Source organism: Simochromis diagramma, unplaced genomic scaffold (genome assembly GCF_900408965.1).
Source record: "Simochromis diagramma unplaced genomic scaffold, fSimDia1.1 OVJJ01000685.1, whole genome shotgun sequence".
NCBI classification, from domain to species: Eukaryota; Metazoa; Chordata; class Actinopteri; order Cichliformes; family Cichlidae; genus Simochromis; species Simochromis diagramma.
This window is the reverse complement of record NW_024387477.1, coordinates 5136424-5163953: the sequence shown is the minus strand read 5'-3', so window position 1 is coordinate 5163953 and position 27530 is coordinate 5136424. Positions and strand designations below refer to the sequence as shown.

At 40.0% G+C, this 27530-nt stretch overlaps 3 protein-coding genes across 3 annotated transcripts; 1 reads left to right on the top strand and 2 right to left on the bottom strand.

Moving 5' to 3' along the window:
• Positions 1-430: 430 nt before the first annotated feature.
• lonrf1 (LON peptidase N-terminal domain and ring finger 1) lies at positions 431-12748 on the bottom strand. Its single transcript, XM_040015838.1, has 12 exons — positions 11569-12748; positions 9976-10094; positions 8340-8462; positions 7125-7313; positions 6792-6909; positions 6481-6562; positions 6176-6290; positions 4783-4904; positions 4510-4668; positions 3451-3613; positions 3211-3360; positions 431-1956 (listed from the first exon to the last, which is right to left on the bottom strand). Exons 1-12 carry the CDS (start codon positions 11864-11866, stop codon positions 1807-1809), a joined length of 1788 nt encoding a protein of 595 aa, XP_039871772.1. The 5' UTR covers positions 11867-12748; the 3' UTR covers positions 431-1806.
• Positions 12749-13051: 303 nt separating this feature from the next.
• On the bottom strand, positions 13052-16257 carry med7 (mediator complex subunit 7). Its single transcript, XM_040015839.1, has 2 exons — positions 16065-16257; positions 13052-15417 (listed from the first exon to the last, which is right to left on the bottom strand). Exon 2 carries the CDS (start codon positions 15406-15408, stop codon positions 14647-14649), a length of 762 nt encoding a protein of 253 aa, XP_039871773.1. The 5' UTR covers positions 15409-15417; positions 16065-16257; the 3' UTR covers positions 13052-14646.
• Positions 16258-18321: 2064 nt separating this feature from the next.
• On the top strand, positions 18322-26032 carry itk (IL2 inducible T cell kinase). The gene is made up of 17 exons (XM_040016290.1): positions 18322-18961; positions 19052-19156; positions 19308-19389; positions 19530-19655; positions 19879-19916; positions 20626-20777; positions 20891-20956; positions 21086-21140; positions 21524-21603; positions 21894-22036; positions 22172-22246; positions 22573-22741; positions 22820-23036; positions 23123-23187; positions 23283-23401; positions 25413-25570; positions 25662-26032. Exons 1-17 carry the CDS (start codon positions 18824-18826, stop codon positions 25725-25727), a joined length of 1854 nt encoding a protein of 617 aa, XP_039872224.1. The 5' UTR covers positions 18322-18823; the 3' UTR covers positions 25728-26032.
• Positions 26033-27530: the final 1498 nt, after the last annotated feature.

The following is a 27530-nucleotide window of genomic DNA, read 5'->3' as shown; positions in this document are numbered from 1 at the left end:
GAAAAAAAATCGCCTCTGTGGACATGGAATTAAATCCCTTTTCTGATTTGAGTTAGCTTTATTGTCTGGAAGCAGGCAACTGACTTTCGTGTTTTATTTTTGTAGCACATTCATTGTCATCTCTGATTCTACCCTCGTCTTCAGATTACCTCAAATCTCTCAACCGTGCATGTGAAATTGAAGAACAGCCTTTTTCTTTTGAGCCTAAGCTATATCTAAACGGTCTGTGTAGCGGGGTTTTGACTCGCTGTCATACAAACTGTATCTGTTAAGTGTGTTGCTGGTCTAATTCTTATTATTTAAAGTGATATGTTGGCCAAGAAATGTTAAAAAAAAAAAAAAAAGTTTGCTGCCCACCATACAAAAGGCATAAAAGGAATCAAGGCTAGCTTCAGCATCCATGATATAGACAGACATAAACACAGTGACAAGTTGGCCAGCTATTTATATAAAGCAATTAATATAGAAATATCAATGGCACATGTATCAATTTTTCTTTTTTAAAATCACCCAGTTAAGCCTATAGTGTTTAGTAAATTAGTTCTATGTTACTTTACAGCTTCAACATTCCACGGAATGTAGCACTATATCCACAAAAGATCACCCAGTTCATCATCAACGCCATGTAAAAACTAAGACTTGCAGGTCTCCTGGTGGGTCAGCCCAGGCACTCAAAGGCACCACGACTTTGGTGGTAGATGGGCCAGAGTTAGGTGTCACCACCTACACAGACTCAAACTTTACAGTAACTGTTATCAGTGCAGACAACACACCATATCTACTTTTGAAAAAAAAAAAGAAAGAAGTGGAAAAAAATGGCTTGTGTCAAGAGTGACTTGTTATTTTACACCTGACACACGTACATGCAGTGCTGTGCTGCTACTTGACCATCAGCATGCATAATCGCAGGTTTGTAGCATAATGCAAACCTGCTGCCATCTCAATGCCATCATTTCACTGAAAAAGAAAAAAAATCAGCAGCTTTTACTCTTTAAAAAGTGATACTCAAGTTGCTGCCATGTGATAGTATAAATTACTGGATTATTTGCCAGTGCTAAATAGGGATCTTAGAATATTCTTTAATAGTACAAACTTAGTCATAGTCAATAGCGTAGATGCAGTTAACATGCAGGCATTACAAATAGTGTTGTGCAGCACAAGACAATCACTGTGAATTTTCCCCAAAAAATATTTTGGCACATGAACTTTCACCCTCTGGAGGTTCATAGTCTTGCAAAAATATCTCTACAAATTAAGTGCGGATTGCTGTTTATGCTTATTTCAGCTCTCTTCCTTCTGAATGCAACAAGTGCAGCTGAAGTAGATCATATATGCACGTTTAACAGTTGGGCTGATGCTATTGCATGATTTTCTAAATGTAACAACTGGAGTAAAACAGTGACACCCAGTGTTAGTTTTCTGCAATGTTATCGATTTCCCCACAATTCATGATCAATCTTTGGTCAACCCTGTAGTTCTCACTGGTACAGCATGTACAGTGTGTGTGCGCAGAAGAATATTCTGGTGTAAGAAATATATAAAACACTCAAAACAGCAAAAACCTGACTCTGACCAACTGGATTGTGTGATAAAAATCACAAGCTTTTAGCTAGCAGCCAGGTGATCTGGCTTTCAGTTGTGACTCAAGCACAGTCCATAGAAACGATACAGGATAGTTACAAACCCAACCCTGAAACTCAAAATGTGTTGTGTGCGCATTTGTTTGATTTCACTTCTTTTTTAAATGTGTTGTGCATAATATTGGTGTCAGTTAGCCGTGGTCTCAGTACCACTGTCCTGGAGGGTTTAGCTCTGAGAGAAGTACTCAAGGACAAGGCGGAGGTGTCCCAGGCGATCTTTGAGAGAGTTCAGGGACAGGACGGTGGTCTGATAGGCGGGGTCCAGCTGGAGGACAGACAGCAGCCACCAGCACCATCCTGGACCATTAGGCGAAGCCTAAAAGAGAAAGTTTAGCCTCTGTAATCATGAAAATACATTAAGTGCCAAACCAGTCCAATAACCCTGTGATGCTAATGAAAACTTAAATTCTCTCAACCAACCGACAATCGTCAATCCAATAACTGACGATGGGCGATACATTCGCGCCTGTGCAGACTTTTTGACAGGCGCAGCAATGTAATCAGGCACAGACGGATTTGCGCGTTTACAACTCAGAAGTCCAAACATGAACGAACTAATTTCCCCAAAAAATTAGGGCTGTCGGCGTTAATGCGGTCATCACAATTAACTCATTTGGAGCGCAGAATGAACAAACTTTGGACAAACTGCCCGAAATCCAGACATTTCAGGGATTTTGAGTCAGTCTGTGCTCCAGATGGGTTAATTGTTAATCATGTTAGTCGTGATGACGGCGCGTTAACGCTGACAGCCCATTTGGGACGAAAAAGGGTAAACCTAAGGATGTAACCAAAGCGGTGTGTGACTTGTGCAGACGTATAGTACGAGCAAAGTACTCAAACACGACTTGTACGTGTTCGCCATCCGGCTGAGTATGCTAGGCTAGGCTATCACCAGCTTCTGCAGCTCCATCAACAAGCATTTGGGCGCACTCTGAGGAGGGTGCATTTGCTCGCAGATGAAACAAGGTGCTGTTAAAACAACGCTATTACTTTTTTTTCTGTTGACTTTTCTATTAGCTGCATCATTATTAGCAAACGTACCCACTGGCAAATAAATGAATAAATCGCCCTTGTAAAAACGATCGCCGATGGGCTCAGCCTATCGGCGATCGGCGATATATTCGTCCAATCGCCCAAACCTAAGTGTAACTGAATAATACTCTGGATAATTCTCTGTTCCACTACCATAAAATCATTTAAAGAGACTGAAAGATAAAAGAAAAGCCATTCTTTAAAGAAACACTACTCAAAACCAACATCTGAATATAAAATTTGGACGTAGCTGCAATTACATAATCTCACTGGTCAATGACGTGCTGAGGCAAAACCTCAGTGTTTTTGCTATTGCTATTATAACTTAAACATTACTATTACATACTAATACGGCGCATGAAAACATCGATCAGAATACTTAAGAAAAAAAATGAATCTTTTAGATTTTTTTTGCACTCATGATAACACTGGTCACTATTTGACATTTAAAAGGGTAAAAGCAGTGGCTTCTGAGCAGAGTGAGGGAAATGAGTTTTACAAAGGTTAACAGAGCAAACATCACACTTAAAGCACAAACCTGAATGTTGTCCTCCTTATCCGGCATGGCACCATACTGTCTGTTGATCTGTTCGCGGATGCGGCTGCCGAGTCGCTGGTACCAGTCCTGGGCCTGCTGGTACACGCTGTCGTGCAGACGCTGCAGAAGCTCCAACTCACTGCCATCAACCTAAGAGAAAGAGGACGCAACGATATTAACAATCACAAAGAGAGAGACAGAGAGAGAAATGCTGCTGTTTGTAATCTCAGAAACCCTCACCTTGATGTCCTCTAGGTACTCTATATCAGCGGTGTGGTAACCATCCCTTTGGCCTCTTTTCAGTACCTTGAATCTGCTCCCACCAATTGTTTCCACATAAGAACGTCCATCAGGCAAGAGCTCCAGATCGAGAATCTCCAGCATACAGCCATAGTCTGCGAATCTGACGCACAAGAGATAAAAAGCAGTCTTTAGGTTCGACATATTAAAATACATCTTAATGCAATAATTAGAAAATTATGCAGGAAGAATATGAGGGGGTTGCAGTAAAGCTTATTTTGAGATAGTAATGTACATAAACTAGTTTTGTTCTGTGCGTTTTCAAGGCATTATTAGCTTGAAGGAACACAAGAACGTAACTGGAAACCATATCAACCTGTGACACAAAGATGAGGATAACTTAAAAATGATTAAGGTCATCAAAGTCCCACCATGACTGCTGTCTCCCTACAAGAACATGGTATACCCAGCACAGACTGTATATATACACATATCGGATGGATGAGATTAGTTAGATTAGATTAGTTTCTGGACCACATTTTAGAGCGTCAACATTAGTGTCTATGGTCTCTGGATACTGACTTGCTTTTTGGGGCCAAGAGTCCAGTGGCCACTCAAGGAACTACAGATTTTTTTTTCCAGTCTGTGCTGGCTTTATTTTTCAGCCCCGGAGGTTGTAGTGTGATCTTTAAAGGCACGCTATTCAGAAGCAGATGAAAATGCACAGCAGATCTCATGGCAAACCTGTGACCATGTTGTTATTTTCCCATCCCCTCAGGGTCACAGATCAGTGATTTAAACTTTGCCCCTGCGCTGTCTACTTGCGGTGCCCTGCTGACATTCCCATCAGGTTCCACCTAGCCTGTTGTGAGCTTCACAGTCGGGAAAATGTCAAACCCAAAATCTCTCTACACACACAGACAGCCTAGAGAAAATAATTTTAAATTTCTATACACATGCAATCATATAGGCCACTGTTCTCATCCCAACATCATCATCATCATAATTTGATGTACAGTATGCTACGTGTGGAAATAGGTAGAAGATTCTGTTGCATACCCTCTGCCATGCTCGTAGCTGCACATGCCAAACTTCTTGGTGCCGGTTTCCATGCAGCGGCGCATCATCAGCCGATAGCGAGGCTCAAACACATGCAGTGGACAGGGCACTCCAGGGTAGGCCACGGTGCAGACAAATATAGGGATGTCCTTAGTGAGACTAGAAGAAAGAGAAAAGACCACAACTGTAAGGACAACAGGCTATTTTGTGACAAAACAATCTATTAAAGTCGCGACAATAATTAGGTGTAGACTGTGTCGGTGAAGCGCCTACTTTGACAGTTCAGCCATCTCAGCATCGTGGACCTGTTTCCTCTCAGCCAACTGGGGGGCAAAAAGTCGGGTCATGATGTCCTGGAGCAGAACTGTGGGGTTGTACTTCCTGTTTCTGAAGTACTGGAAATGAGAAGAAAGAAAAGATACTACAGTACTGCAAAAAATAAACAAAAAAACCCCCCCTGCAACCATTAAAAAAAATTATACTTTGCACTGTTGTGCTCCATCATTAATGTGAGTGTCAGGGTGCTCATAGATATATATTTGTCTGTGACTGATTTGTCTGTGTTTGATTAAGGATACTCCAGTGGCAGTAGTCCAGCAATGGAAGCATGAAATGCAGTGGTGCAAGTATGCATATAATATGCAAATACGCAAATTAGCAGCACAAGTAATTTCTACTGAAGCCACCCTTAAAATATTGATTTTTTTTTTTAAATATAGTACATTTTTAAAGTCTTGTCTCGGCTGTATATACAGCTACTGTCGAAAAATATAACTGTGCTGATATAACTGTGTGATTACTTCATTTTGGCTATTTTACATGTCCTATAGGTATCATCCCATCATCCCATTTACTAAAATCAACTTGAATCCGTGCTGGATGTCTTCAGTTTCAGTGTTATTCCTCCGTAGTCCCGCATATAGCGACTGATATGAGTGTTGTTCAAAAATTCCCTGAAGTTTTTCATCTTGGGCTAACAGACCAGCTGCGCCATATCCTCTAAGTGTCTTTTTCTTATGGTCTGTTAGTATTTTTTATGCTAAAACTTTCCTTTTTTTCTTCAGCCACAGTTAGCTTTATTAGGTTAAAATATATTCAGCAAAGCTGCTATTTATTTCAGCCCACTTTTAAAGCATGATCACCCCTGTGGAAAAACTTTGGAAAGTGTGCCTTTTCTTCCTTCCTCTTCAGATACTATTGTTTCAGTGTCTTCAGCCAGACCTTCTCTTTCCTTTGTTTGAATGGTACAGATTTAAATGTGTTTCCTTATAAACAGTGAAATGGGGATAAAAGAGTGTGATAGCATGTTGTATGTTGCAGATTGCAAGTAGCAAGCCAGAGCCCACTGGTTTAAAATGATTCAGATTGACTGACACACACACACACAGTATTAAGAATTAAATTGGCCAACATAAATCCAACATTGATTTTGAGTGTGCTTAGTAACATTTCTATTAGAAAATGAGGCCCAGTATCTTTGCACACATTGTCACAAAAGTAGAGCATTGAAAAGATTCATGTCAGAGTGCCTGAGCTAAATCTGGCGCCTGAAGACCGCAATGTGGTAGCATTAACAAAGCTTTTATAATAATAAAAGTACTTTTTTATTTAAAGTGGAGCTGTTTGGCCTTCGCCCATTGGGTTTAAATGCACTCAGTCTAGTTACCTCTTGCAGCGGCTGTTTGCAGAGTGGACAGCGGAGGTTGTGGTCTAGGCTCCTCTCGATGCAGTTTTTGCAGAATGTGTGCCCACAAGGAGTTGTGACTGGCTCAAAAAATAACCTTTAGAGGACAGACATAACACATTAGGCTGTTTATGCTATGTATGATTTAGCTGTTAAATCTGGTGAGTGCTGGCATGTGTGCTAAACACTAACCAGACAAAGCAAGGAAAGCGAGACCAGCCAGATATATGACCCCGTTACAAACAGCGGTGCATTATTGATTGCAGCGAGCAGTCCAACACACTCACCTAATGCAGAGAGGGCACTCAAAGTCTGACACGGTGAGAATAACCATGCCGTTCTCTCTCTCGTGATAACTTTCACCTAAGACTGAAAGAGAAAAGACACAAAAACAGATTCCCTTGAAACGTTTGCAGTGAGTTTGACCTTTCGGAAAACAAGTCCCGATCATCGTGTAGTTTCAAACCATCTGCTGGGTGGCGGGGGTGGAGAAAGCTGTTTGCAGTTGCAAAAGACAAAAATGACTCCTACTGGGCACGCCGATGTTAAAGATGAGAGTCAAATCATAATGAATGCGAGCACCGATATATTGACTTACACTTGCTGTGCAAGTCTTCTTTCCTCGTCATCATCTCTTCATCCTCGTCAGCAGCGGGGAGGAAGGAAACCGCTTGGCAGAGGCTGAGGCAGCATTCAGTACCCGTGTCATGCTTCACCTTGGAGAAAGCAGATATTAGGTTTTATCTGTTAGGATTTATTTTTAAGTGCATAAGCTTCCCCACACTCACCTCATGGGAGGACCTTAAAACAGAGGAAATTCCAGGACTACGGCCATCTATTTGCAAATTCTGACACTCCTCATGTTTTTTTTTTTTTTTCTGTTTTTCTTAATCTTTAAAATGAATTTTCTAACTACATATGAAATATTTACCTGATGTGTATCTCTCCTCCCTTTTCCTTCTCCCTTATCTCCATGAGGATGTTTGAAGCCTTCAGCATGAACCGGCCCCTGCGAGCTGCCGAGGGTTGTGATGGGACAGGGCTCTTTTAGGTACTCGGACACTGCCTGCAAAATGCAGGGCATCTCCTCTGGCACTTCCACTCCCTCTGCCTCCAGGATCTGCCATTGTAAGAATAAAATCAATATAAAAAGAAAATGTGCCATGATACCTCACTGTCATCACAGTGAAGTTAGTTCTTACTTCTTGCAGTAAAACTGAACTAAGTGAAGAAATGCAAATAAAGCTAAAATGAGGGTGTGAACATTAATTTTAAGTATTAATTTTAATATTTTATGGTAGGTACACTAGAATAAAGGGGTAAAAAGGCTTTTTTTCAAAGAAATAATAACTCTTTAAGTAAATTTAAGTACTTCACCTGCACCATAATACAGCCTGTACAAGTGCCATATTCCTTACATTTCACAAAGTTTCTATGAAATGATGCCCAGCTTAACATGTATTTACAATATAATTATTTCTTTTTTTCTTGTAAAAAAATGACTACAAATGTATTCTATCGTGCATAACTTTAAGTATTTGTAGGTAAATACAACCATATTGTAATTTCAAATAAAAAAATATTAGAGTTCCATTTAATTACAAGGGAATTATGCCTGTAATCATGGGTTATATTATACAGTGCTATCATGTATATTTATATTTATTTATTTATCTATTCATTCATTCTTCAGTTGTTTGATTTAAACACACACACAGAGAGAGAGGGGGGGGGAGAGAGAGAGAGAGAGGAGAGAGAGAGAGAGAGAGAGAGAGAGAGAAGTTCAAACTTTAAAATTAGCTCTCTAATAACTGATTGCAACTGTTATTAGAGGTATGTTTGCCTTCTGAACATATGACCCATGGTGTGACCTATAATTAAAAAAAAAAATCATACATTCACACATATCAAAAATTCAGGTCAGATCCTAAAACATCTCTTAAGATCACCTGTTCTTTAAATGATTTGCGCAACTCTGCGCAGAATGCTATTGCAGGTGCTGCTTTAACCTTCTATGACTCCAGCCTTTCATTTAGCAGTGTCTATGTCTGTGCTACATCCTGTTATACATAAGGAATCACATGTGCTCTTCAACTTGAATTACATTACATTTCTCACTGATGAGTTCTTGGGAGGTTTAACAGACCTTCTTAATCTGGCTCTTTGCCGGAACAAAATCAGCTTGAAGTTTTAGGCAACGGTGGAAGTGGATGAGGGCTTCTTTCTGTTGACCCATTTCCAACAGTACATTCCCTTTATGAAAGGAGCCCTGCACAAACAGAATGATGCAATCAGCACATTGGTGTCTGTTTAAGCAAACACCTCCAGAGCATTTAAACAAAAACTCTACATGAAGTATGTTGCAGAATTACAGATTTTTTTTTCTGCACTAGAGGCGGAGTCAGTCAAACTGTAAAATGATGGTGTTACGGAACATTTCCTGTAAAATAACATCTCTGGATATTCAGTTCAATTCAGTTTTAACTATATAAATATAACTATCACAATGACAAGGTGCTTTCTATTGTAAGGTAACGACCCTAATATTAGAAAGAAACGCCAGCAATAAGACAAGCACCAGCTTAGGCCTATTACAGTTTAACTAAGGGAGCGTTCAGGGTCAGCTGATCCAGCCCTAACTATATGCTTTATCAAAAAGGAAAGTTCTATGCCTAATGTGAAAAGCAGAGACCATGTATGTCTCTCAAATCCAAACTGGGAGCTGGTTCTACAGAAGATGGGTCTAAAAGCTGAAGGCTCTGCCTCCCAGTAATCCTAGGAAGTACAAGAAAGCCAGCAGTCTGAGAGCAAAAAGCTCTAATGGGTTGATATGGTACTATGAGGTCGTTAAGATAAGATGGGACCTAATTATTCAACGTTTTGTAAGTGAGGAGAAGGATTTAATTAATTATATTTAATTATGAATTAACATTGATGCAATGAAAAGAACCTAATATGGGAGAAATATGCTCTCTTTCTAGTCCCCGTCAGTACTCAGAATTTTGAATCAACTGAAAACTTTTCAGGGAATTTTTAGAACAACCTGATACTAATAATGAATAGTGCAGCCTAGAAGTAATAAATGCATGAACTAGTTTTTCAGCAGAGGTGAGATAGGATGTTTCTAATTTTAGAGATATCGTGCAAATGAATGAAGACAGTCCTTGTTTAGTATGTGTGCTGAAGGACATATCCTGGTCATAAACAATTCCAAGGTTCCTCATGGTGCTACTAAAGGCCAAAGGTAATGCCACCCAGAGTAAGCATCTTGTTAGAAACCATGTTCCTAGGATTTCTAGGGCCGAGTACAATAACCTCCGCTTTGTCTAAATTTAGATATAAAAACAGAAACAATGCAATAATGGACTCTGTACAGTATGTTTTTCTGCATTAGCAGTGAGTCACCCACTGGCATGGAGTGATTAAATGACATTATGACATAAGTAGCTGTTTGCATAACATTGTGAATGACATAACATCAATAAAAGCAGGGGAATTGCTTCAAATGTATCAGGTCGACATGGTAAGACAAATTATGAAATGAGGTAACACCTTCTTCCTGCAGTTACGGTTGTGCCATAGCATGCATGTTACAAAACCAAGCCGACAGTGGGAGGGTGTGCAGGTTCAAATTCGGCTTTCCCACACCAGAGTGCAGTGAAATGCTAGAAATGTGGCACTGTTAATGTTCCCTACAACAGATCAGCTTTTGTTGTCCGGACAAAAGAACCACACAGACAGCAAAGGCACACTGTGTCTGGCTGGCTCCGCTCCGTTCTCACCTCTGTCCAGCTGGGGCGAAGGCAGCAGAGGTAGTCGAGGTCCGTCAGAGCGTCGGAGAAACGCCTCAGGCCCAAGTTCGCTTCGGCCCTGAACACCTTCAAACTCTGGTCGTCTGGGACTAGAGGAAGTGAGAAAAGGTGAGATACGTGAGGGATGATGGTGTGTGGAGCTTTTGAGGAGAAGTGGCCAAAATTAAAACAATCCTAACATTCAAATGAGGAAACACGCATCAGGTAGTAACAGGCCCACATAACAAGTAATTCTGCTTTCTGGAGCATGGAGGAAATCGATCCAAGAACTTATGATGCGCCGCCTTAAGGAAATAATTGCTTTTGGCACCACTACTGACCATATAAAACAAACAATGCAATTAAATGCCACTCCTCAATCACTGACATAACACACACATGGGCACGCTATATAAAGATAATTAATATTTGATCGAGCCCCTCCACCCCCCTGGCGCCGACAGCATCTGCACCTTCTGCTTCACATATGTGCACAGTCATCTCCTATTCAAGTCCACTCAAGACTTTCTAGCTTCAGCTGACACACTAGTGTGCATTCTAGGTTCCTGGTGACATTGTTACCTAAAGCTGCTTGACTAGTCATTACAAAAGAACCTGCAAGGTTATGCACATAAGCATTTGCAAACACAAAGTCAGTTCTTGGTAATGATCCTCTGAAACAACAAGTGAAAGTGAACAGGTGCCATGAGAAATCATCAAAAGAAAAGACAAAGAAGAAGAAGGGGAAAAAACTAGTTCACAAATCTGCAGGGAGCTCGTTACACAAGAGCCCGCAATGCTGGAGCAAGGTAGGTAGAAGTATTTAACTGGATTGGCAGAGGAGGCGAACATGAAGGTTAATTCAACTGATTCCCCATAGCACAAACACTCTCATGATCCCCTGGGCGCCTGCTGACTTGATTGACACATCTAAGGCAGGAGCAGACCCTTTTACTTCCTTGTGGCTGCATGAACCAAAAAAGAAAATTAAAAAAAAAAAAAAAAAAACAACCGCACATGCGAAAGACGCCGAAGGTAAGCAGTTGCACAGATAACAGCTTGCAAGGCTGCAGTTGTTTAGTTTTTAAAATATTACAAAACATCTTTAAATTTCCCTCCTCCTGCAGAGGTGCATAAAAGAAGCAACACACACCGACCGAGTCTGTGCCAGATAAGTTTATCCAATCGACATCTCACCTTATGTCATAATGCTTAACTGCGTAATACAGCTGAATGAGACAGATGTTTCTTCCACTGCATCTTGCTTATTCAGCACAAATCACAAATTACTTTGTTGTTTCAATCAAATGGTTTAATATGTTTGATCATTTTTCATTCTCTATTAACCTTCTTAATAACCCGGGAACTTGGCTTTTAGGGGGGCTGCACCATCACTGGACACCAGCAAAGAGTATGTGCAGTGCGTAAAAGTGGAAGAAAAGGAGGAAAAAGAGTAATTTGATTCCACGGAAAATAATGATAGTATTTATAAATCAAACAAACACTTAAAAAGAAAGAAAGAAAACACACACGCACACTTATGTGTGCCTGCACTTGTCAAGACCTCTCACGTGTGTCACTTACCTAAGTTCAGCCCCTCGTTCGCTAAGCGTAACGCTTCCGCGAACTCGGTGGCTTTGAGTTTCTCCTGAATTTGGCACTTCATCCCCTTCTCTTCGGGCCAGCACTTTTCCACGACGCCGATGAGCAAGACGTTGTTCTTCGTGTTTTTCACCTCCTTTTGTTTTAGCCTCTCTTTGCACAGCGGACATTTGGAAGGCAGGTAGCCCCCGACGCACCTCCGGCAGAACGTGTGGCCGCACGACACGGTCACCGGCTCGCACATCAGACAGAGGCAAAGGGGGCACTCCAGCATTTCCATTGTATTTTTTTTTAACTGGTTATGTCACTAGTACAGTGTCCCACGGGAAGAACTGTCGCTTTGTTCAGCACTGCAGATAGACGGTTTGGCGGTATTGTTACTGCAAGGACCCTTTAAATTACATGCTGGCAGCTGGCGATGCACTAATAATAGTGTCACACATCTGCCTAAAGCACACCGCTTTCCGTCCGGCTGCAAAACTGAGTCCTCATACGCTCACCTGGCAAATTTTCTTTTCGTGTTCAAAACATTCAGTGACATTGTTCGTTTTCAGCCCTAACTTAGTCTTTGTATTGGGACAAATGCCATGTTCCCTTTTCAAAAAAAGACTCTCGGCTCCCAGTCCAATGCGCCGGTTTCCTCGACGCTCCAAAAGTCCAAACACGCCGCACGACCGAGGTCGGTAAATCCGCACATTAATGTTATTTCTCTTTAGTAATCCGAGTCCGCTATTAACCCCTGTAGCCTACTTCTCCGCGGCCACGAAGCTAGGTGACTGTGTAACACCATTGCATTACATAAATAAAGATCACGTGACGCAGCAGCGAGCAATCCGATTGGGTGAAGTGAATGGCTTTCCACCCTGTTGTGAAACCCAACGATGCCGAGTTTCATAACATAATTCCTTCGACTACGCTTCCTATTATTTTCATCTGTACATTTAAACTACCCCGGGGCACGAGTTGATGGTATAGTGTGAGTAGGGGGGAAATGGTGGATATGATAAATCCAAGGGTGGAGAAAATTATGGAAACTACCTTGCCTCAAAGCAGGGAATTCCAGCTAAGGGTAATAACTTCCGAGGGGGTGCGGTGAAAGGATCAGTGCATATTACCTGGTTCTGTCCATCCTGTTTGTCGTTTAAAACAAAAGGTCAACACAAACACAGCTTAACGTCTATGCACAGCTAAAAATGTGCATACAGTTTGTGCCATTACATCATTACATAAAATGCAGTGTGCTGCAGAGCATTTACTCTAGGTCAATGAAATAAAGCTGGAATTTGCAACTGGCCAAATACACATACTCTTTATGTCTCAGAGCGACACACATCATGACTCCTGCCTGCTTCAAAAACAGCACACTTTTTGCACAGACGTTAGAACAGAAATCCTTGATGAATTCTCAGAGAAACAACTTTGGGTTGTCTTTTCAAATAAAAGAAAAATTGGGCCAAAACACATCTTGTGTGTCACGCACTGATTTATTGAACTTATGCAAGTTACATAGACGCCTTAGCTAACATCACAGAAACGCAAGTAGTGAAATCTGCGCTGCAATCACCAGCCTGAGGTGTATTTTCAGTTTCAACAACCAAACATGTGCACTTGAATTGCTTTACAAGCAACCAGTTGAAAGGCTCACATTTCTTTCCCTGAACAGTTGTGTAAGAGCAATCTGCTGCAAGGCAGCACAAAATTGGTTATACTGTTAGGTATGCTTATGAAAACCTATAAAAGAGGGAAGGGGGTCAGAATTATTTGACATTTTACATAATATACATGACGACTTTTGTGTGACGACTCTCCATGGATTACACAATCTGCAAATCAGTGACAAGAATCATGCATTGCAAACATAAAGGCAGTCCAGCATTTACATGAGTTTTCATGCGACTCTGCTCTGACGGGTCTAATAAAGCCCTCTATGTTTCTGTGAGATGACTGCACTCTGACTGCAAATTTGTTTATTGGGTTTATTACAATTATGCAAACTTAGCACCCCCACCTGATCTATGTTAAAAATTTCTATTCTGGGAATATGTTTTCCGGAATTAGTCAGAATTTCTACATTTTAAATAAAAACAACATTCAATGGGGCCCTTGAAAACACAGCTAGCACCCTCAAATGTCCATTTCTGACATTCACAGTTTCCCGTTAATGTGACAGCATTTATTGTCATAGTTTCAAAGTTTCGTGGGTGAACGAGTACACTGGTCACTTCTAAATAAAGGTTTAGGCATCAGCCTTACTGTGTGGTACCTAGTAAAACAACACAAATGTGAATGATAAAGTCACATTAACTGACACACATGGACAAAAGCATGACTGTGCATTTCTCTTGCTGGAGTGCTCATCTTATTAGAGCAGCAGTTCTCACACTACCTGCATGGCGGGAAACACTGGTGCAGTATAATCAACAAGGTGAAGTGAAACTTGAGTGGATTTTTTCTTAATGTGACCTTTAAGTAAAACTTTTTTTCTTAGTGGTTGGATAAAAACTGTGGAGTTTGGGGATTTAAATTAAACGTACTAGAAAAACTTTGAGAACCGATGCAGTTGAGAAAGCCATAAACAGCAAAGATGAAATGAGATAAAATGAGATAAAATGTTGCGCCCAACATTTTATCTCACCAGCTGTTTCAAGCTAGCAGTAAGAAACATTCGTCGATGATGTGTTTTGAAAGTTCCCAAGTCAGAAGAGAGGTTACCGAGCATCACTGTTGTACAGTGTGGTTACACTTGATTTAATGCTGATAATTCTTGAGGCCCCAGGCACACATTTTTATGTGTATGGCAAAAACCACAGGTATAACATGTTCACTCTCTAAATCACTCTTGTGCATGAAACCATGAGAACAGAGATGTATTACAACCATATACGTATAACTCAATAGCAGAATGCAGTCATGTTAAAGACTTGTGGAGCAAAGACCAGTGACATAACCAGTTATAAAATAAAAAGAACAAAAATATTCTGTGTATACCATGTACGAAAGTGCCATATTTACACAGAGTTCAGCAAAGAAACGACAAAAAAGAAAGAACATAATATTAAACTATGCTAGTTCATCAATAATGCTGCACATGGCAGCGTCCTTGTCCCATTTGTCACTTCTCGAAGTAGGGATGCTCTTCTCCTGCTGATTCGTTGCCATGCAGCTGGCAGCTGCTTCCTCTATATCCATAGGTTCTGTTTTCAGCCTGGTGGCCTGCCCAGATGAACAGCCAACACTAACTGCAGGAGGCGCACTCTTTGTCCCATCACAAGCACCATCCTGACCTTCCACTTGAGGCAAGTCATCAGGCAGGGAGGCAAGGCACCCCTGGATCATCTCCACCACCCTCTCCAGATGTTTCTGGAACCTCTCTGCTGTCTCTAGCCTCTGTCTTTTCTGGACCTCCATCATCACCCGTAGCGTCTCCCTGGCTTGATGCGGTCTGTACTCATTTATCAGATGGTGCATATGGACAAACAGAAGCTTTATGTCTTCTAGCTTCTCTTCACGCTTTATACTACCAGGGCTCTTGATAAGGATGTCCAGAAGGTCTAAAAAGTTCACAAGAATGGACATGTTCAGTTTCTTGAGCTCCCGTTTGTGGTCAAACTGCATAGGGTGAAGCCTCTCAATGCCTTGGCTTTCCAGAGGCCGGATGATGAGGTCATCACACTGGAAATGGTTGCCAAACATCATGTAATTATCTCTGATGGGTGGAGGTGGCTTAGGGGCCAGACCCTTGCGGATGTTTTCATCTGTGTACTCTTTGATGTACTGCATCGGTGGAGGAGGCAGGGCGCTGACCTGCTGTGGTTCACCCATGATACCGACCTGAAAGCACAAGAATCCGTGTCAATATATATAAAAAGGAAAGCAACATACATTAGGTTTTGCAATTTAGTATCTTAATTAAAAAAAAAAAAGTGTTTACAGTTCGCAGTAGTTGAACATAAACACATTCATTTAGGCTATGTGCCTAAATATAACAGAAGTGAAAAGGTGTCTCTCTCCCTTCACTATCGGGGGCACAGGTAGACAAGGAGCAGGATGTTTGCCGCAAAAAGACGGCATAGCTTTTTAATTGCAGAGACGTTAGCCGTGTCTAAATAGTTTTCTTGCCATAACTCCAAACAAATTCAGTGTTTGTTTGAGACCATCACTTCGAAAGATGTGCTAAGAGGCCTATGCTAACACAAACTGCCCAGCCAGTTGTCTGTACGGTAAATATCTGCATATAACTTATGTTAAACGCTGTCTGCATGGGAATAGAGTTGAGTGAAGACTACCATTTACTGTCGCAAACCTTTGTTTGTTTTATCAACATGTTAGCCCTTTACTCTCCAACTAACTGCAGTCGTTAGCTTACCTGCTGACTGACTAACTGCTAACCTCCGCTAACGAGTTAAATCGCTACACCAAATATAATGCTAACCCACAATACCGTTAAAAGGGGGAAGACTTATGATATTTATACACACCTTTCAAATAACTCTTTAGTCGCTGAAGATATAAGACGCTAGATATAGACGTCCGTTAGTTCCGACCATTAGCTTGTAGCTAGTTTAGCTCCTTCCATTCCACACTAACAAGATTTTCGTTTCAGTCCCTAAGGCTCGACGTCATTGGTTTTTGTCCCGCGGATTGGACGATAGCAATGGAACAAACTAAACACCGATTGGGTGTGAGGATACCACGCTTGATCTTGTAGTTTTTGATACGTAAGTGCTTAATTTGAAGCTTATTTTGTACAGGACTGATGTCTTTTTACAATAGTGACCATCTCCAGCACCTGTTATCATTTGGTAATGTCAAATATTTTTCTAGTCAAAGCAAACCAGCAGTTTACAACGCCACCAATACTTTTAGAATAGAATAGAAAAGAATAGAATAGAATGCCTTTATTGTCACTATACAGTTGTACAATGAGATACAGAGCATCTCGTACTCAGTGTAAACATGCTCGGGGGGTACAGTTCTGCAGCGCTATATACATATAGACAGTATTAACATAGGGAAAAAGATATATATATATATATATATATATATATATATATATATATATATATATATATATATATATATATATTTGTACATTTTGTACAAATATGTACGGTTTTTAAAAAAAAGTAATATGTAAAAAATTGGGGGGGGGGGGGGCTGTGTTATCGGTGCATGTGTGAGTTCAGGGTGGTTATGGCTTTGGGGAAGAAACTGTTTTTGAGTCTGTGGGTTTTTGTGCTGATGCACCTGTAGCACTTCCCTGAGGGAAGCAGGCTGAACATGTTGAAACCAGGATGGGAGCTGTCCTTGATAATGTTTGCTGCTCTGCTGAGGCAGCGGGAGGAATAAATGTCCATCAGGGAGGGGAGAGGGCAGCCGATGATCTTTTGTGCTGTCTTGACCACACTCTGGAGCCTCACTCTATCCACCTTGGTGCAGCTGCCATACCATACCGTGATGCAGTAGGTTAGCAGGCTCTCAATGGACGAGCGGTAGAAGGTCAGCAGCAGGTAAGAGGTAAATAAAATGTGGAAGAAAATTACAATAGATATAAACTATTACGAATACAAGAGACAAAAGCTTAAAAATTCAAGGATCTATCCTTAACATTGTGTCAGTATAAGACAATTTTCTAAACTTTCCTTTGTTTTTTTTCTTTTCCCCCAATTTATCACTTATATATGGCTTAAAACAACAAGAAGAATAAAATACAGTTGAATGCTTTTAAACACTATAGTGTATTGAGCATCTTAAGTTCACCCTTCTGATTCTGTCACATTATTTAAAACAAATGAAAACTTTCCACATTTTTAGTTTGGAGCTTTAGATTTAGAAAATAAATTATTTAGTGTCACATGGTCTTTCACATCTACTTTTACACTTATTTTATACTTATTTGCACTTATTTACATACAGCATGACAAATATTCTCTTTTATTAAATACTCATATGGAACAAAATTGCTGAACATTTCCCATTCAACAGCACAGATGTTAACTCCTAAAAATGTTAAATTCAGGTATTTTCTGGAAATGTTTTTAATTGACAAAAGAAGAAAGAGCCTTGAATTTTGACATTTACACAGTTCAAACTGTATAAAAATATACAGTCAAAGCCGATTTTGTAATTTTGGCTTTTTGGATCTGTTTTGTTGTTGTTGTTTTTTTGACAATAAATAAATAAATAAATAAATAAATAAATAAATAAAATTAAATAAAATTAAAATGAAATGGCAATCCCAACTCCTTCAATCCACACCAATCTGTTGGAACTCTTTCCTGGTGGTGGTGCTGTAGTATCCTTTAAATCTTTCATTCGGTGTGACTGTAAAAATATTTTCAGATTTTAACTTTAACTACATTTTCTTCAAGTTTCAAGTTGACAGCACTACCTCAGCAGTTTGAAATTTCTCGGTCACTTTAAAATCATTAATGGAGCCCAACCATATTCTTACTACCATATCATTACTGTTACAATATTATTGTTACTATATTATAACCTGTATTATTATTATTAACCTTCTTTTCCTGCACAAACCCCCAAAAAACCAAGTAAAATATAAGGGAGAAAAAAGCAGTGATGGAGAAAAAACAGGGCAAATCCTAAAAGACATCATGAACACGTAACCCCAAACTCTAAATGTATTAATTATGGCAGGGGAGAAAAACAGATTCTTTTGTGTGTGTTTCTTGCAATCTCACAATCTCAGTAAAAACTTTTGTTTTTTCCCCTCTTACTTTCTTGTTTCAAGTTAAAATCATTTATGCCATTTTTTGCCCTCTTAGATTGAACCCCCCCTTTGCCCAATGCTGACATTATAACCCAACCTCACTGTAGTAGTGGGACACATCCGTGACCTTTGAAGTGAATGTTGATGGAAAGCGTTGAAAAATGTAAAGGTTAACGAGTCATCCTTTTTCTGGGGATCGCACTACTCATAGTGGCTGACTGCAACGTGCACTAAGTGAGTGAAAGTGCCTGCGAGCACCCTGAACTGTGTGTATGTGCGCGCACGCGTGTATTTCGCTTGCACAACGCATTTGTTGCCGTAGGATGTGGTTTACTGTGCAACAACCCTATGCCGGAAACTCTACGACATCTATCAACTTATCATCCTCAATTTTTTTTTCTTGTACACTCACTGCTACTCTGTCTCTGCATGCTGTAGGCAATGCCGCCTCTCTTGGTATGACAAAACAAGGCAGTATTTCTCATTGCGCTTCTCATAGCTGGTAAAATGTTCCCCAGGGTGATTTTGAAGGGAACTCTGATCAAAAAATCTCAACAGAAGAAGCGAGTGTCACCCTGTAACTATAAAGAGAGATTTTTTGTGTTGGATACCCAAGACCTGAAGTATTCTGAACGTCGTCCCGGGGTAAGTACAGTATGTGCGGTTAATCTGTAGAGCTGTTTCAGGAATGCAGACTCTTGGCTGTTTGCTGTAATCTAAGCTGTTTTGTTGCAGAAAAAGCCTTTGCTGAAAGGTTGCATCGAGCTGTCCAGAATTAAGTGCGTGGAGATTGTGTGTACTGATGTGCCCATACCATGCAGCTTTAAGTACCCTTTTCAGGTAAGATTCATCATTTCCTAGAGACCAACTCAATTGTCTACTAAAAATCTACTAAACACTGCGACATACACCCTATATACAGTGTATGGTGAAGTATGACTGAAAATGACAATGCATATAACCTTTCTTTAAAATCTCAATTCTTCTGCAGGTTTTTCATGACAGTTATTACCTCTACATATTTGCACCAGACAATGACTGCCGTCAGAAATGGGTCAGAGCTCTTAAAGAGGGTAAGCCATTACCATATATCACCAGTCAAATAATAATAATAGTACTATGACAAGTCGATGATAAACCGCTGATTGTATGAACTGCAAACACATACGGATGGATATTTCAAACAATATTTCCCTTGTTCTGTCTGATGTAGAGACAAAGAATAACAACTTAGTTCCAAAATACCACCCAAACTTCTGGATGGATGGAAAATGGAGATGCTGCCAGCAAACAGAGAAACTGGCGACTGGGTGCAACGTGTACGACCCAGTGGGCTATGGTTTGTAGCATTTCTTTTTCCTTCTCTTCTACTTCGTGAATCCAATGATTTGTGGTAGCGATTCCACTTGAATTAAGATATTTGTATGGCTTTCGCACATATGGTTAGAGTAAACTTGAACTAAATGCTTTCGTTTTGCCTAATCCAGTTCATACCGTTGTTGCTTTGTGAGTTTAGATGGGCCAAATAGCTCTCCAATTTAACATTTCTGTTTCCCCTACAGCCTCTAAAAAGCCGCTTCCCAGCCTCCCGGAGCCAGAGGTACCACCATCTAAAACACAAACGACACAAGCTTTTGAAATGTTATTGTGGTTATTACTCATATTCCAATGAAGCGAGGGAGACCAAATCACTTTTTCAGTTTTAATGCCTGTCATGTTTGTCTGCAATACTTTTAAACACAGTTTCTCTCTACATATTTAATAATTAGGTCATGCATTGGTTTTTAACCACTGTTTCTGTGGTTTGATTTTGTGTGTTCAGGCAGTAGCTCTGTAGTTGTTTCAGCGCACATGTGTTTGAGTGTTTACTTAAATAGATAGATAGTAGAAGAAATAGAAGTACATTAAAGTTTGTCAAATGAAAATCCTTGTTGATACTTTTTCCTTTGGCACCATGAAAATGTAATTTCATTTGAAACCTCTGGATTTCGTATTTGTGTATGAACTTTTTGGGAAGAGTTCACTCAGACCTCTCAATAATTTGTACCAGGTTATTTCCACCACTTAAAAAACATTTTCCTGATTGGCAGAGCTAAATTCAAAATTTGGGGTTCTTATTGCAAAACTTCAGCTTCATGATTCTAAATCTCAAGTTATTTTCTCATCTCATCTCGGAAGTTTATGATAGTATGTCGAAATTTAGAGGTAATAACCCAAAATTTTGACTTATGTTTGCCAAAAAAATGTTTTTGCAGCTTCCATACCTGTACAAATGGTTTTTAAATCAGATTTTTTTCCTCCCTTTCCAGATGGAGCTGGAAGATTCGGGGCAACAGAAGGTCATCGCTTTGCAAAACTACACGCCACAGGGAGACAATGACTTACCTCTTCAGAAAGATCAGGAGTATCTCCTGGTTAAGAATTCCCATTCCACCTGGTGGCTTGTACAGGATGAGAGAGGGTAAAGCGCATTACAACCAATGCTAAATTCATTTGAACTGTTTACATTAAAAAATAGCAGTACATTTCAAAAGAAGAACCATTAGCTAAATCCCTTTTCCTGTCACCCATTAGGAACTCGGGTTTTGTGCCCAGTACATACGTAGCTGAAAAATCCATCAACAACTTTGAAAGATTTGAGTGAGTTTGAATTCATTTCTTTTACTCGAACTTTTAATTTGCAGTGTTTATTGCTGCTAATGAATTACCATGTTTTCCCTCCAAAACTGATTTAATTGTTGTGTTAAATGTTTAATGTGTTCTCAACAGATGGTACAACAAAAACATTAGCAGAGCGCAAGCAGAAGAATTGCTAATGAAAGAGGTAAAAACAAAAACTCAGTTCTGTTTGGCAATAAAATTTCAAATAATGATTTTGATATGATGATGACAGGCAAGATTTAGCCCCTGTATGACACAGTGCATTTTGATGCGACTGTGCCGCCAACAGCAATGTTGCATTTGCAAAATCGCTGCATATGCACCTGCACAACGACAATTCGACTTGACATAGAACATGAAAAAAAAAAATTCTCACAACCACAAAGTTTCCTCCAATGTTGAATTTCCTGCTTTGCTAAGTTTTGCAAGCAGGAAGGGAAAACGGTTATCCATCATCGTCTTTGAATTAAAACGGCCGCCAGACGTGTTACAGAATGCACCGCCGAACGTGGGAAATCTTATGTGATCTCGTTATTCTGTCTTTAGGGTAAGGAAGGTGCATTCATTGTGCGGGACTCAAGACAGGCGGGAGTGTACACAGTGTCTGTTTTCACCAAAGCACCAGGGTAACTGTTATTTATAGTGTTCTTATGAATTTACTTAAAAAATATCTATCAAACAACTCTATAATTAAAACAGTCATATATGGTTACTTATATCATGAAAAAAAACTGATGGCTCATAGGATTTCAATCATTTTAAGTGATCGTTAAAGATGTAACCAATGAGAATTAAGTATAAGATTAGTGTAAACTTGTGATATTTTTCTGATCTTCCAATGTTTATGTGTAATCATCTGCTCAGGCAAACATTTGCTTTAAAAATGTTTGTTAAGTTAAGCATATATTCTCATCAGGTCTAATGGGGAGAAGAATCCGAGAGTGAAGCATTACCAAATCAGACAAACCGAAACGAGCCCAGCTTCTTTTTACCTGGCAGAGAAGTACCTGTTTAGCACCATTCCTGAGCTCATATATTACCACCAGCACAATGCTGCAGGTAAGTGTGCCAGCTTTTCTCATGCAACAGCATTATTTCAAAAAGTTCAAAGGATAAATGAAGTTCATCTTATGAAACAGCTAAATTCTTGGTCCTGCTTTTTAAATTTCCCGTTGTCTCTTTCTCTTTGTGCAGGGCTAATAACACGGCTGAGACACCCCGTCTCTCAAGGTGGATGCTGCTCCCAGGATTCTACTGATATCGCAAAAGGTTTAAGTCTTGTTGTGATGGCCGAAGTTTGTTGAACTAAAGCTCCAAGCAGTCCTAATTTATTGCTGTGAATCTTGTTTTTGCTGACCTCTGGTGGGTTGCACAGAATTACACTTCAGGGCTGTTAAGTAACTCCACCCTTTTGTCTTTTAATATAAACCAATGTAATACAAATTAATCTTTGCTGGAAAAAAAGCAAGTGAAAATGAGAAAAAAAAAAGTCCTTTTTTATTTGTGAAACTTGCATGAAGAAGTTTAACTCTATGGTTATATAACTGAGCTATAGTGTGGATGCTTTGGTTCACTGCTGGTTTGCTGGTTAACAGATCAGTGGGAAGTGGACCCTGAGGAGCTGATACTGGGTCAGGAGATAGGCAGCGGCCAGTTTGGACTGGTGCTGGAAGGCAGCTGGAGGGATCTCAAGGTAGCGGTGAAGATGGTAAGAGAAGAGTGCATGTCAGACGACGAATTTAAAGAAGAGGCACGGATTATGATGTAAGTACAGTTCGTGGTGGAGATCTGTAAAACGAGTTTGAAACCACTCAGTTTATCTGTGCATGTGTGTTTTAACAGGAGACTCTCTCACTCTAAGCTGGTACAGCTGTATGGAGTGTGCACACAACATTCTCCTATCTGCCTCGTGTTTGAGTACATGGAAAACGGCTGCCTGACGGACTACCTGCGAGAAAGGAAAGGCTCGTTGTCTCAGGATATATTGTTGGGGATGTGTCTGGATGTCAGCGAAGGGATGGCTTATCTAGAGATGTCCAACTTCATCCACAGAGATCTGGTAAATAAATAAAGTGCTCTTTCACGATACACTTTCATATCCCTGCTTTGTTAGAGGACTTTATCCTTCCTTTCTTCCTTCCAAAGGCTGCCAGGAACTGTCTCGTCTCAAAGAACAACGAGGTGAAGGTATCGGACTTTGGAATGACCAGGTATGTTCGTGAAGATCAGTTTTTTAAATTATTATATAACATTAATGTCACAGTGAGTCACAGCTTATGGTCTGTGTCCACTCTCCATACCCTAGATTTGTTCTTGATGATCAGTACACGAGCTCACAGTGCTCCAAGTTCCCTGTCAAGTGGTCAGCCCCAGAGGTCATCAGATACTGCAAATTCAGCACCAAGTCTGACGTCTGGTCGTTCGGTGAGTTTGGGCGCTTGTCTGCCATTCAGCTGTTTGGTTTGCATTTCTGATTCACTCGTCAGAGCTCTTACGGAACATTTGCGACGTCTGGCAAGTTTTGCAGGTTGGGTGAGAGCAGATTAAATCATATTTGTTTTCCTGATGGCACATGTGCTCAACTGTAGTTAAATAACACTGCAGTGGTTTAGACATTATATATTAAACAATTCTTTTTATCTTGTAAAAAAAAATCTGTGCTCGAACTGGAGCACAGTTTTCTTGGGCAGACTATTACTGCAGTTATCCATGACAAAGCCATTTTTTTGGGTAAATTTTTATATAAAATAGCTTAAAAGCTAGCCATTTTCATGATTCAGTGACAATTAGTGGATGCACAATAAGCTCAGACAGTTGCCGAGGTTTGAAAGGAGATTAAACAGACAGAAAGCTTTTAGCTTGACGTCATCTTTGGGGAAAAAAAAAGATTCTGTATTTTGAAGTTATGACTTGCTTGTGTAAAACGGATGTGCTAAAACTAAGTAAAAATAAAACATATTATAACTTCTATAATAGGGGTTACTATTTCTATTTCTAAACAGATTTGAATTATGACCTATTCTAAAAAGGTCTGGATCCAATTACTGACGTCCCTTAGAAATCGTGAAAAACAAATGAACTGCAGTGACAGTTTAAGCAGGCTATTGCTTTTCATTGGTAACACAAGTGTTTTCAATCATGATTCTATGCATTGAAATGGATAAAAGTGTAATAATTCAGCTGTATAGTATCATTGTTACACTGATGATGGGCAGGGGAAAGAGGGGAAAAGTTTGTCTGAGGCGTCTTTCAAAAGATTCTTTATGTCAAGATTTTTACTTCCTGGTTAAATAACGGTTTAAAACTAAAAGAGACAGTCGGACCATCTACAGGCTGTGTGAAGTTCTTGAGACTGCAGCTGCTAAGAATATTAGGAAACTCTTTCATTGGATTCTTTCATGCCGGCTTCAGTGGATGAGGCTACCAGAGGAACATTAACTCCAGACTAAACAGAGCTGATTTAAAGGATCAAAGTGCAAAAGTGTCTGTCGACACCATACGTCGGTTTCTGAATGAAGGTTGAAAAAAAGAGACCCCGCTTTTGAAAGAGGATTATAAAAAAAAACCCTTAAACTTGTGTTTGATAAAATACAAATAGACAAGTCAAAGCGGTTCTTGTTGGATGAAGTTTGGGATTTAAAACTAGTTTCCAAGTTTGCCGAAAAAAAGAAGCTTTTGAAGAAACGAACGCCGGGGACGACGGATTTCATCAAGATAATCTGGAGTGAAATACATTTATGTACCTGTGCCAGAGCTCTGTGCCAGTCACAGGCCAACGCTGCTTCTTCCAACAGTATAAAGATCTGAAACATACTTCCAACAAGATGGACTGAAATAAAATCATTTGAGCCGAGTGTGGAAAAAGCTGAAACTCACAGTGGGGGGAAAACGTGTTCATCAAACCTGAATGAACCGCAGCGGTTTGAACATGAAGAGTCAAACAACCTACAGAGATGTGTGAGTGTGTGTGTGTGTAGGTGTGTGTGGGGGTAGGTAAGTGGGTGAAAGGGAGGTGGGCGTCCTCTTGTGAAGAATCACAAAAACTGCTCAGCTGCACAATATTACAATTAAGGATCAAATACTTTAGGCAGACGACTATATTTGTTGTGTTGAATGAAAGCAAGATGAATTACTTTTAAAGTAAGAACTTACGGCAGAGCAAATTTTAGGTGTGTGTGTGTCTCATGTGTAGGTGTGTTTTTTTTTAATGGGTAGCAACAATTTTGGCCAATTCTGATCTGTAGTAAATTACTCTCAAATGAGGCTAAAAATAAATATGTTTCAGTTATATAAAAAAAATAAATAAAAATAAAAACACACTGCACTGGACTAGAGTAGCTCACTGTTAAACGAACGATACAAGGCTCCTACCCTCTTGACTAAAATGCTTCCATATTGTTTAACAAGTGCTGTCTCCGTGTCCGCCCCTCTTCAGGTGTGCTCATGTGGGAGGTGTACAACGAAGGCCGACTCCCCTATGAGAACCGCACTAATGCAGAAGTGGTGGACTCCCTGAACGCAGGCCTGAGGCTCCTGAAGCCACGCTTGTCCCCGGACTCTGTCCACCTACTCATGGAGTGGTGTTGGAAGGAGGTGAGGACATTACCCTTTTTCAAGCAGAACTTCTGCGGATCATAAAATGAGCAAACGATTAACTGTCGTTTGTTTTCTGTTCTGTTCCCAGAAACCAGACGATCGCCCAACATTTGGGCTCCTCTTTCACGAGCTGGCCTCCCTTTCAGACGCCTGAACCAACATGTGATTTGTGATTTTTTTTTATATATAATATTTATTTTATTTATTTACTGTAACCAGTTGCTTGTCATTTGTAAAGTTAGATTATTCCAAAGCAATTTTATATCCTGGATTTTGCACTTTATCTCTTTCGTAGCTTTGTAAGTATCCCCTGAGAGGGCTCACACAGTCCATTCACACAGCTACTGGTGCTTCCTGCAGAATCATGTAAAGGTCTGAGTAATTCTATAAGCCATATAAAAGTGAGATGTTTGCTTTTCAGTCAGCTGACTGTCATTAAACTGAATGTTTTACATCTTGTCACTTCTCACTGTCTTAGTTTCCTCCACTACAATAATGAAATCTTGGCATAAGAAATATTTTTGTTTCTATATGAAGAAGTTATTGAAGTTGCCAGATGTTATATATATTTAGAAATTAGAAAGGCTTTCCTGTTTTATGGAGCTCACTGACATTAGCCACAACAGTCATATTTTTGATGATCATCCATATACTGTATATAAAAGATGGACATAGTTACAACAAAGTCATGAGTCATGTTTTTTTTTTTTTTTATGAATTAATTTTGGAGTCACAGGTGACCACATTTGGTCAAGATAGATTTATTACTCATTGCTCGGATACATCGTAATATGTGGTAAGTAATATGAGTCATTGAAACTGTGCTAAAGGTGGAGCACAGTCTTCTTGATTAGACTATTACTACAATTATCCAGAGATGAAGTCATGTTTTTGTGAAATTATATTTAACAACAAAATGCTCCATATCGCACCCACACCATGAACAAGGTTGGTCGATTTCAACTGTGTGACTCTAACTTCTACAGCTGTCTATACCAGCAGCCCCCCACCCCGGGCCACGGACCGGTCATTTGGTACCGGGCCACGAGAGTTGAGCCTCGGGTGTGAAATTTATGGTTTTCAGGGTTTGTATCGTTAACTCTGTTTCCCTGGGTCTTTTCCCGTGTTGTAGTTGCGTGTCTTTTGTTGAACGAAATATTTACACGTTACCATAGCGACCAGAGAGCATTAAGAGGCAGAGAGGAGGATGTTACTCTCAATGTTGTTGGTGCATTTCAGGAGGACGCTGCTAATTAAGTTACACAATTACACAGTGAATTCACGTTTATTATTATATTTACAAAATACCACAGTTTTTGTCTTGGTCGTATCTTTTTTTGTTGTTGTTGTTGTTGTTGTATTTATCCGCAACACCTTAAAGGCCGGTCAGTTAAAATATTGTCTGACATTAAACCGGGTTGTGGCGTAAAAAAGGTTGAGGACCGCTGGTCTATACCTACATCAATTTTTCAGTCAAATAAGCCATACATTTTTGGAATGACTCACTTTTGGAGCCAGACTCCAGTGGCCAGTCAAAGAACTGCAGTTTCTGGTACAGGCACTTTTTTCCCATATCAAATGATCAATAATTCTCTTCTGAGGATAGTGGCAAGACGTGGAATTGCAGTTTCCTGCTGGGACATAGAGCAATGTGCAAAAGTCTTGAGCCACCGCTCATTTTTTAATATCCATTATAGGAAAATGGAAAAAAGGTGCAGAGAATGGAAATCCAGTGTAATTTTGCATACCTCAGCCTTTTCTTTCCATTTCCCTTCCCTAAGGATGTCTTCTTGACACCTTTCCACTGGCACCATTTCGGATGCGGCTTTGGCAAACAGTAGATGGATCAGCTGAAGGGTCAGGCACATCTCTCAGGTTCTAAAGATACAATTTAAAACTGATTTGTTGCTAAATTGTGTGTTATTTGCAGATAGAATGAATGTTGGTTCATTGTTTG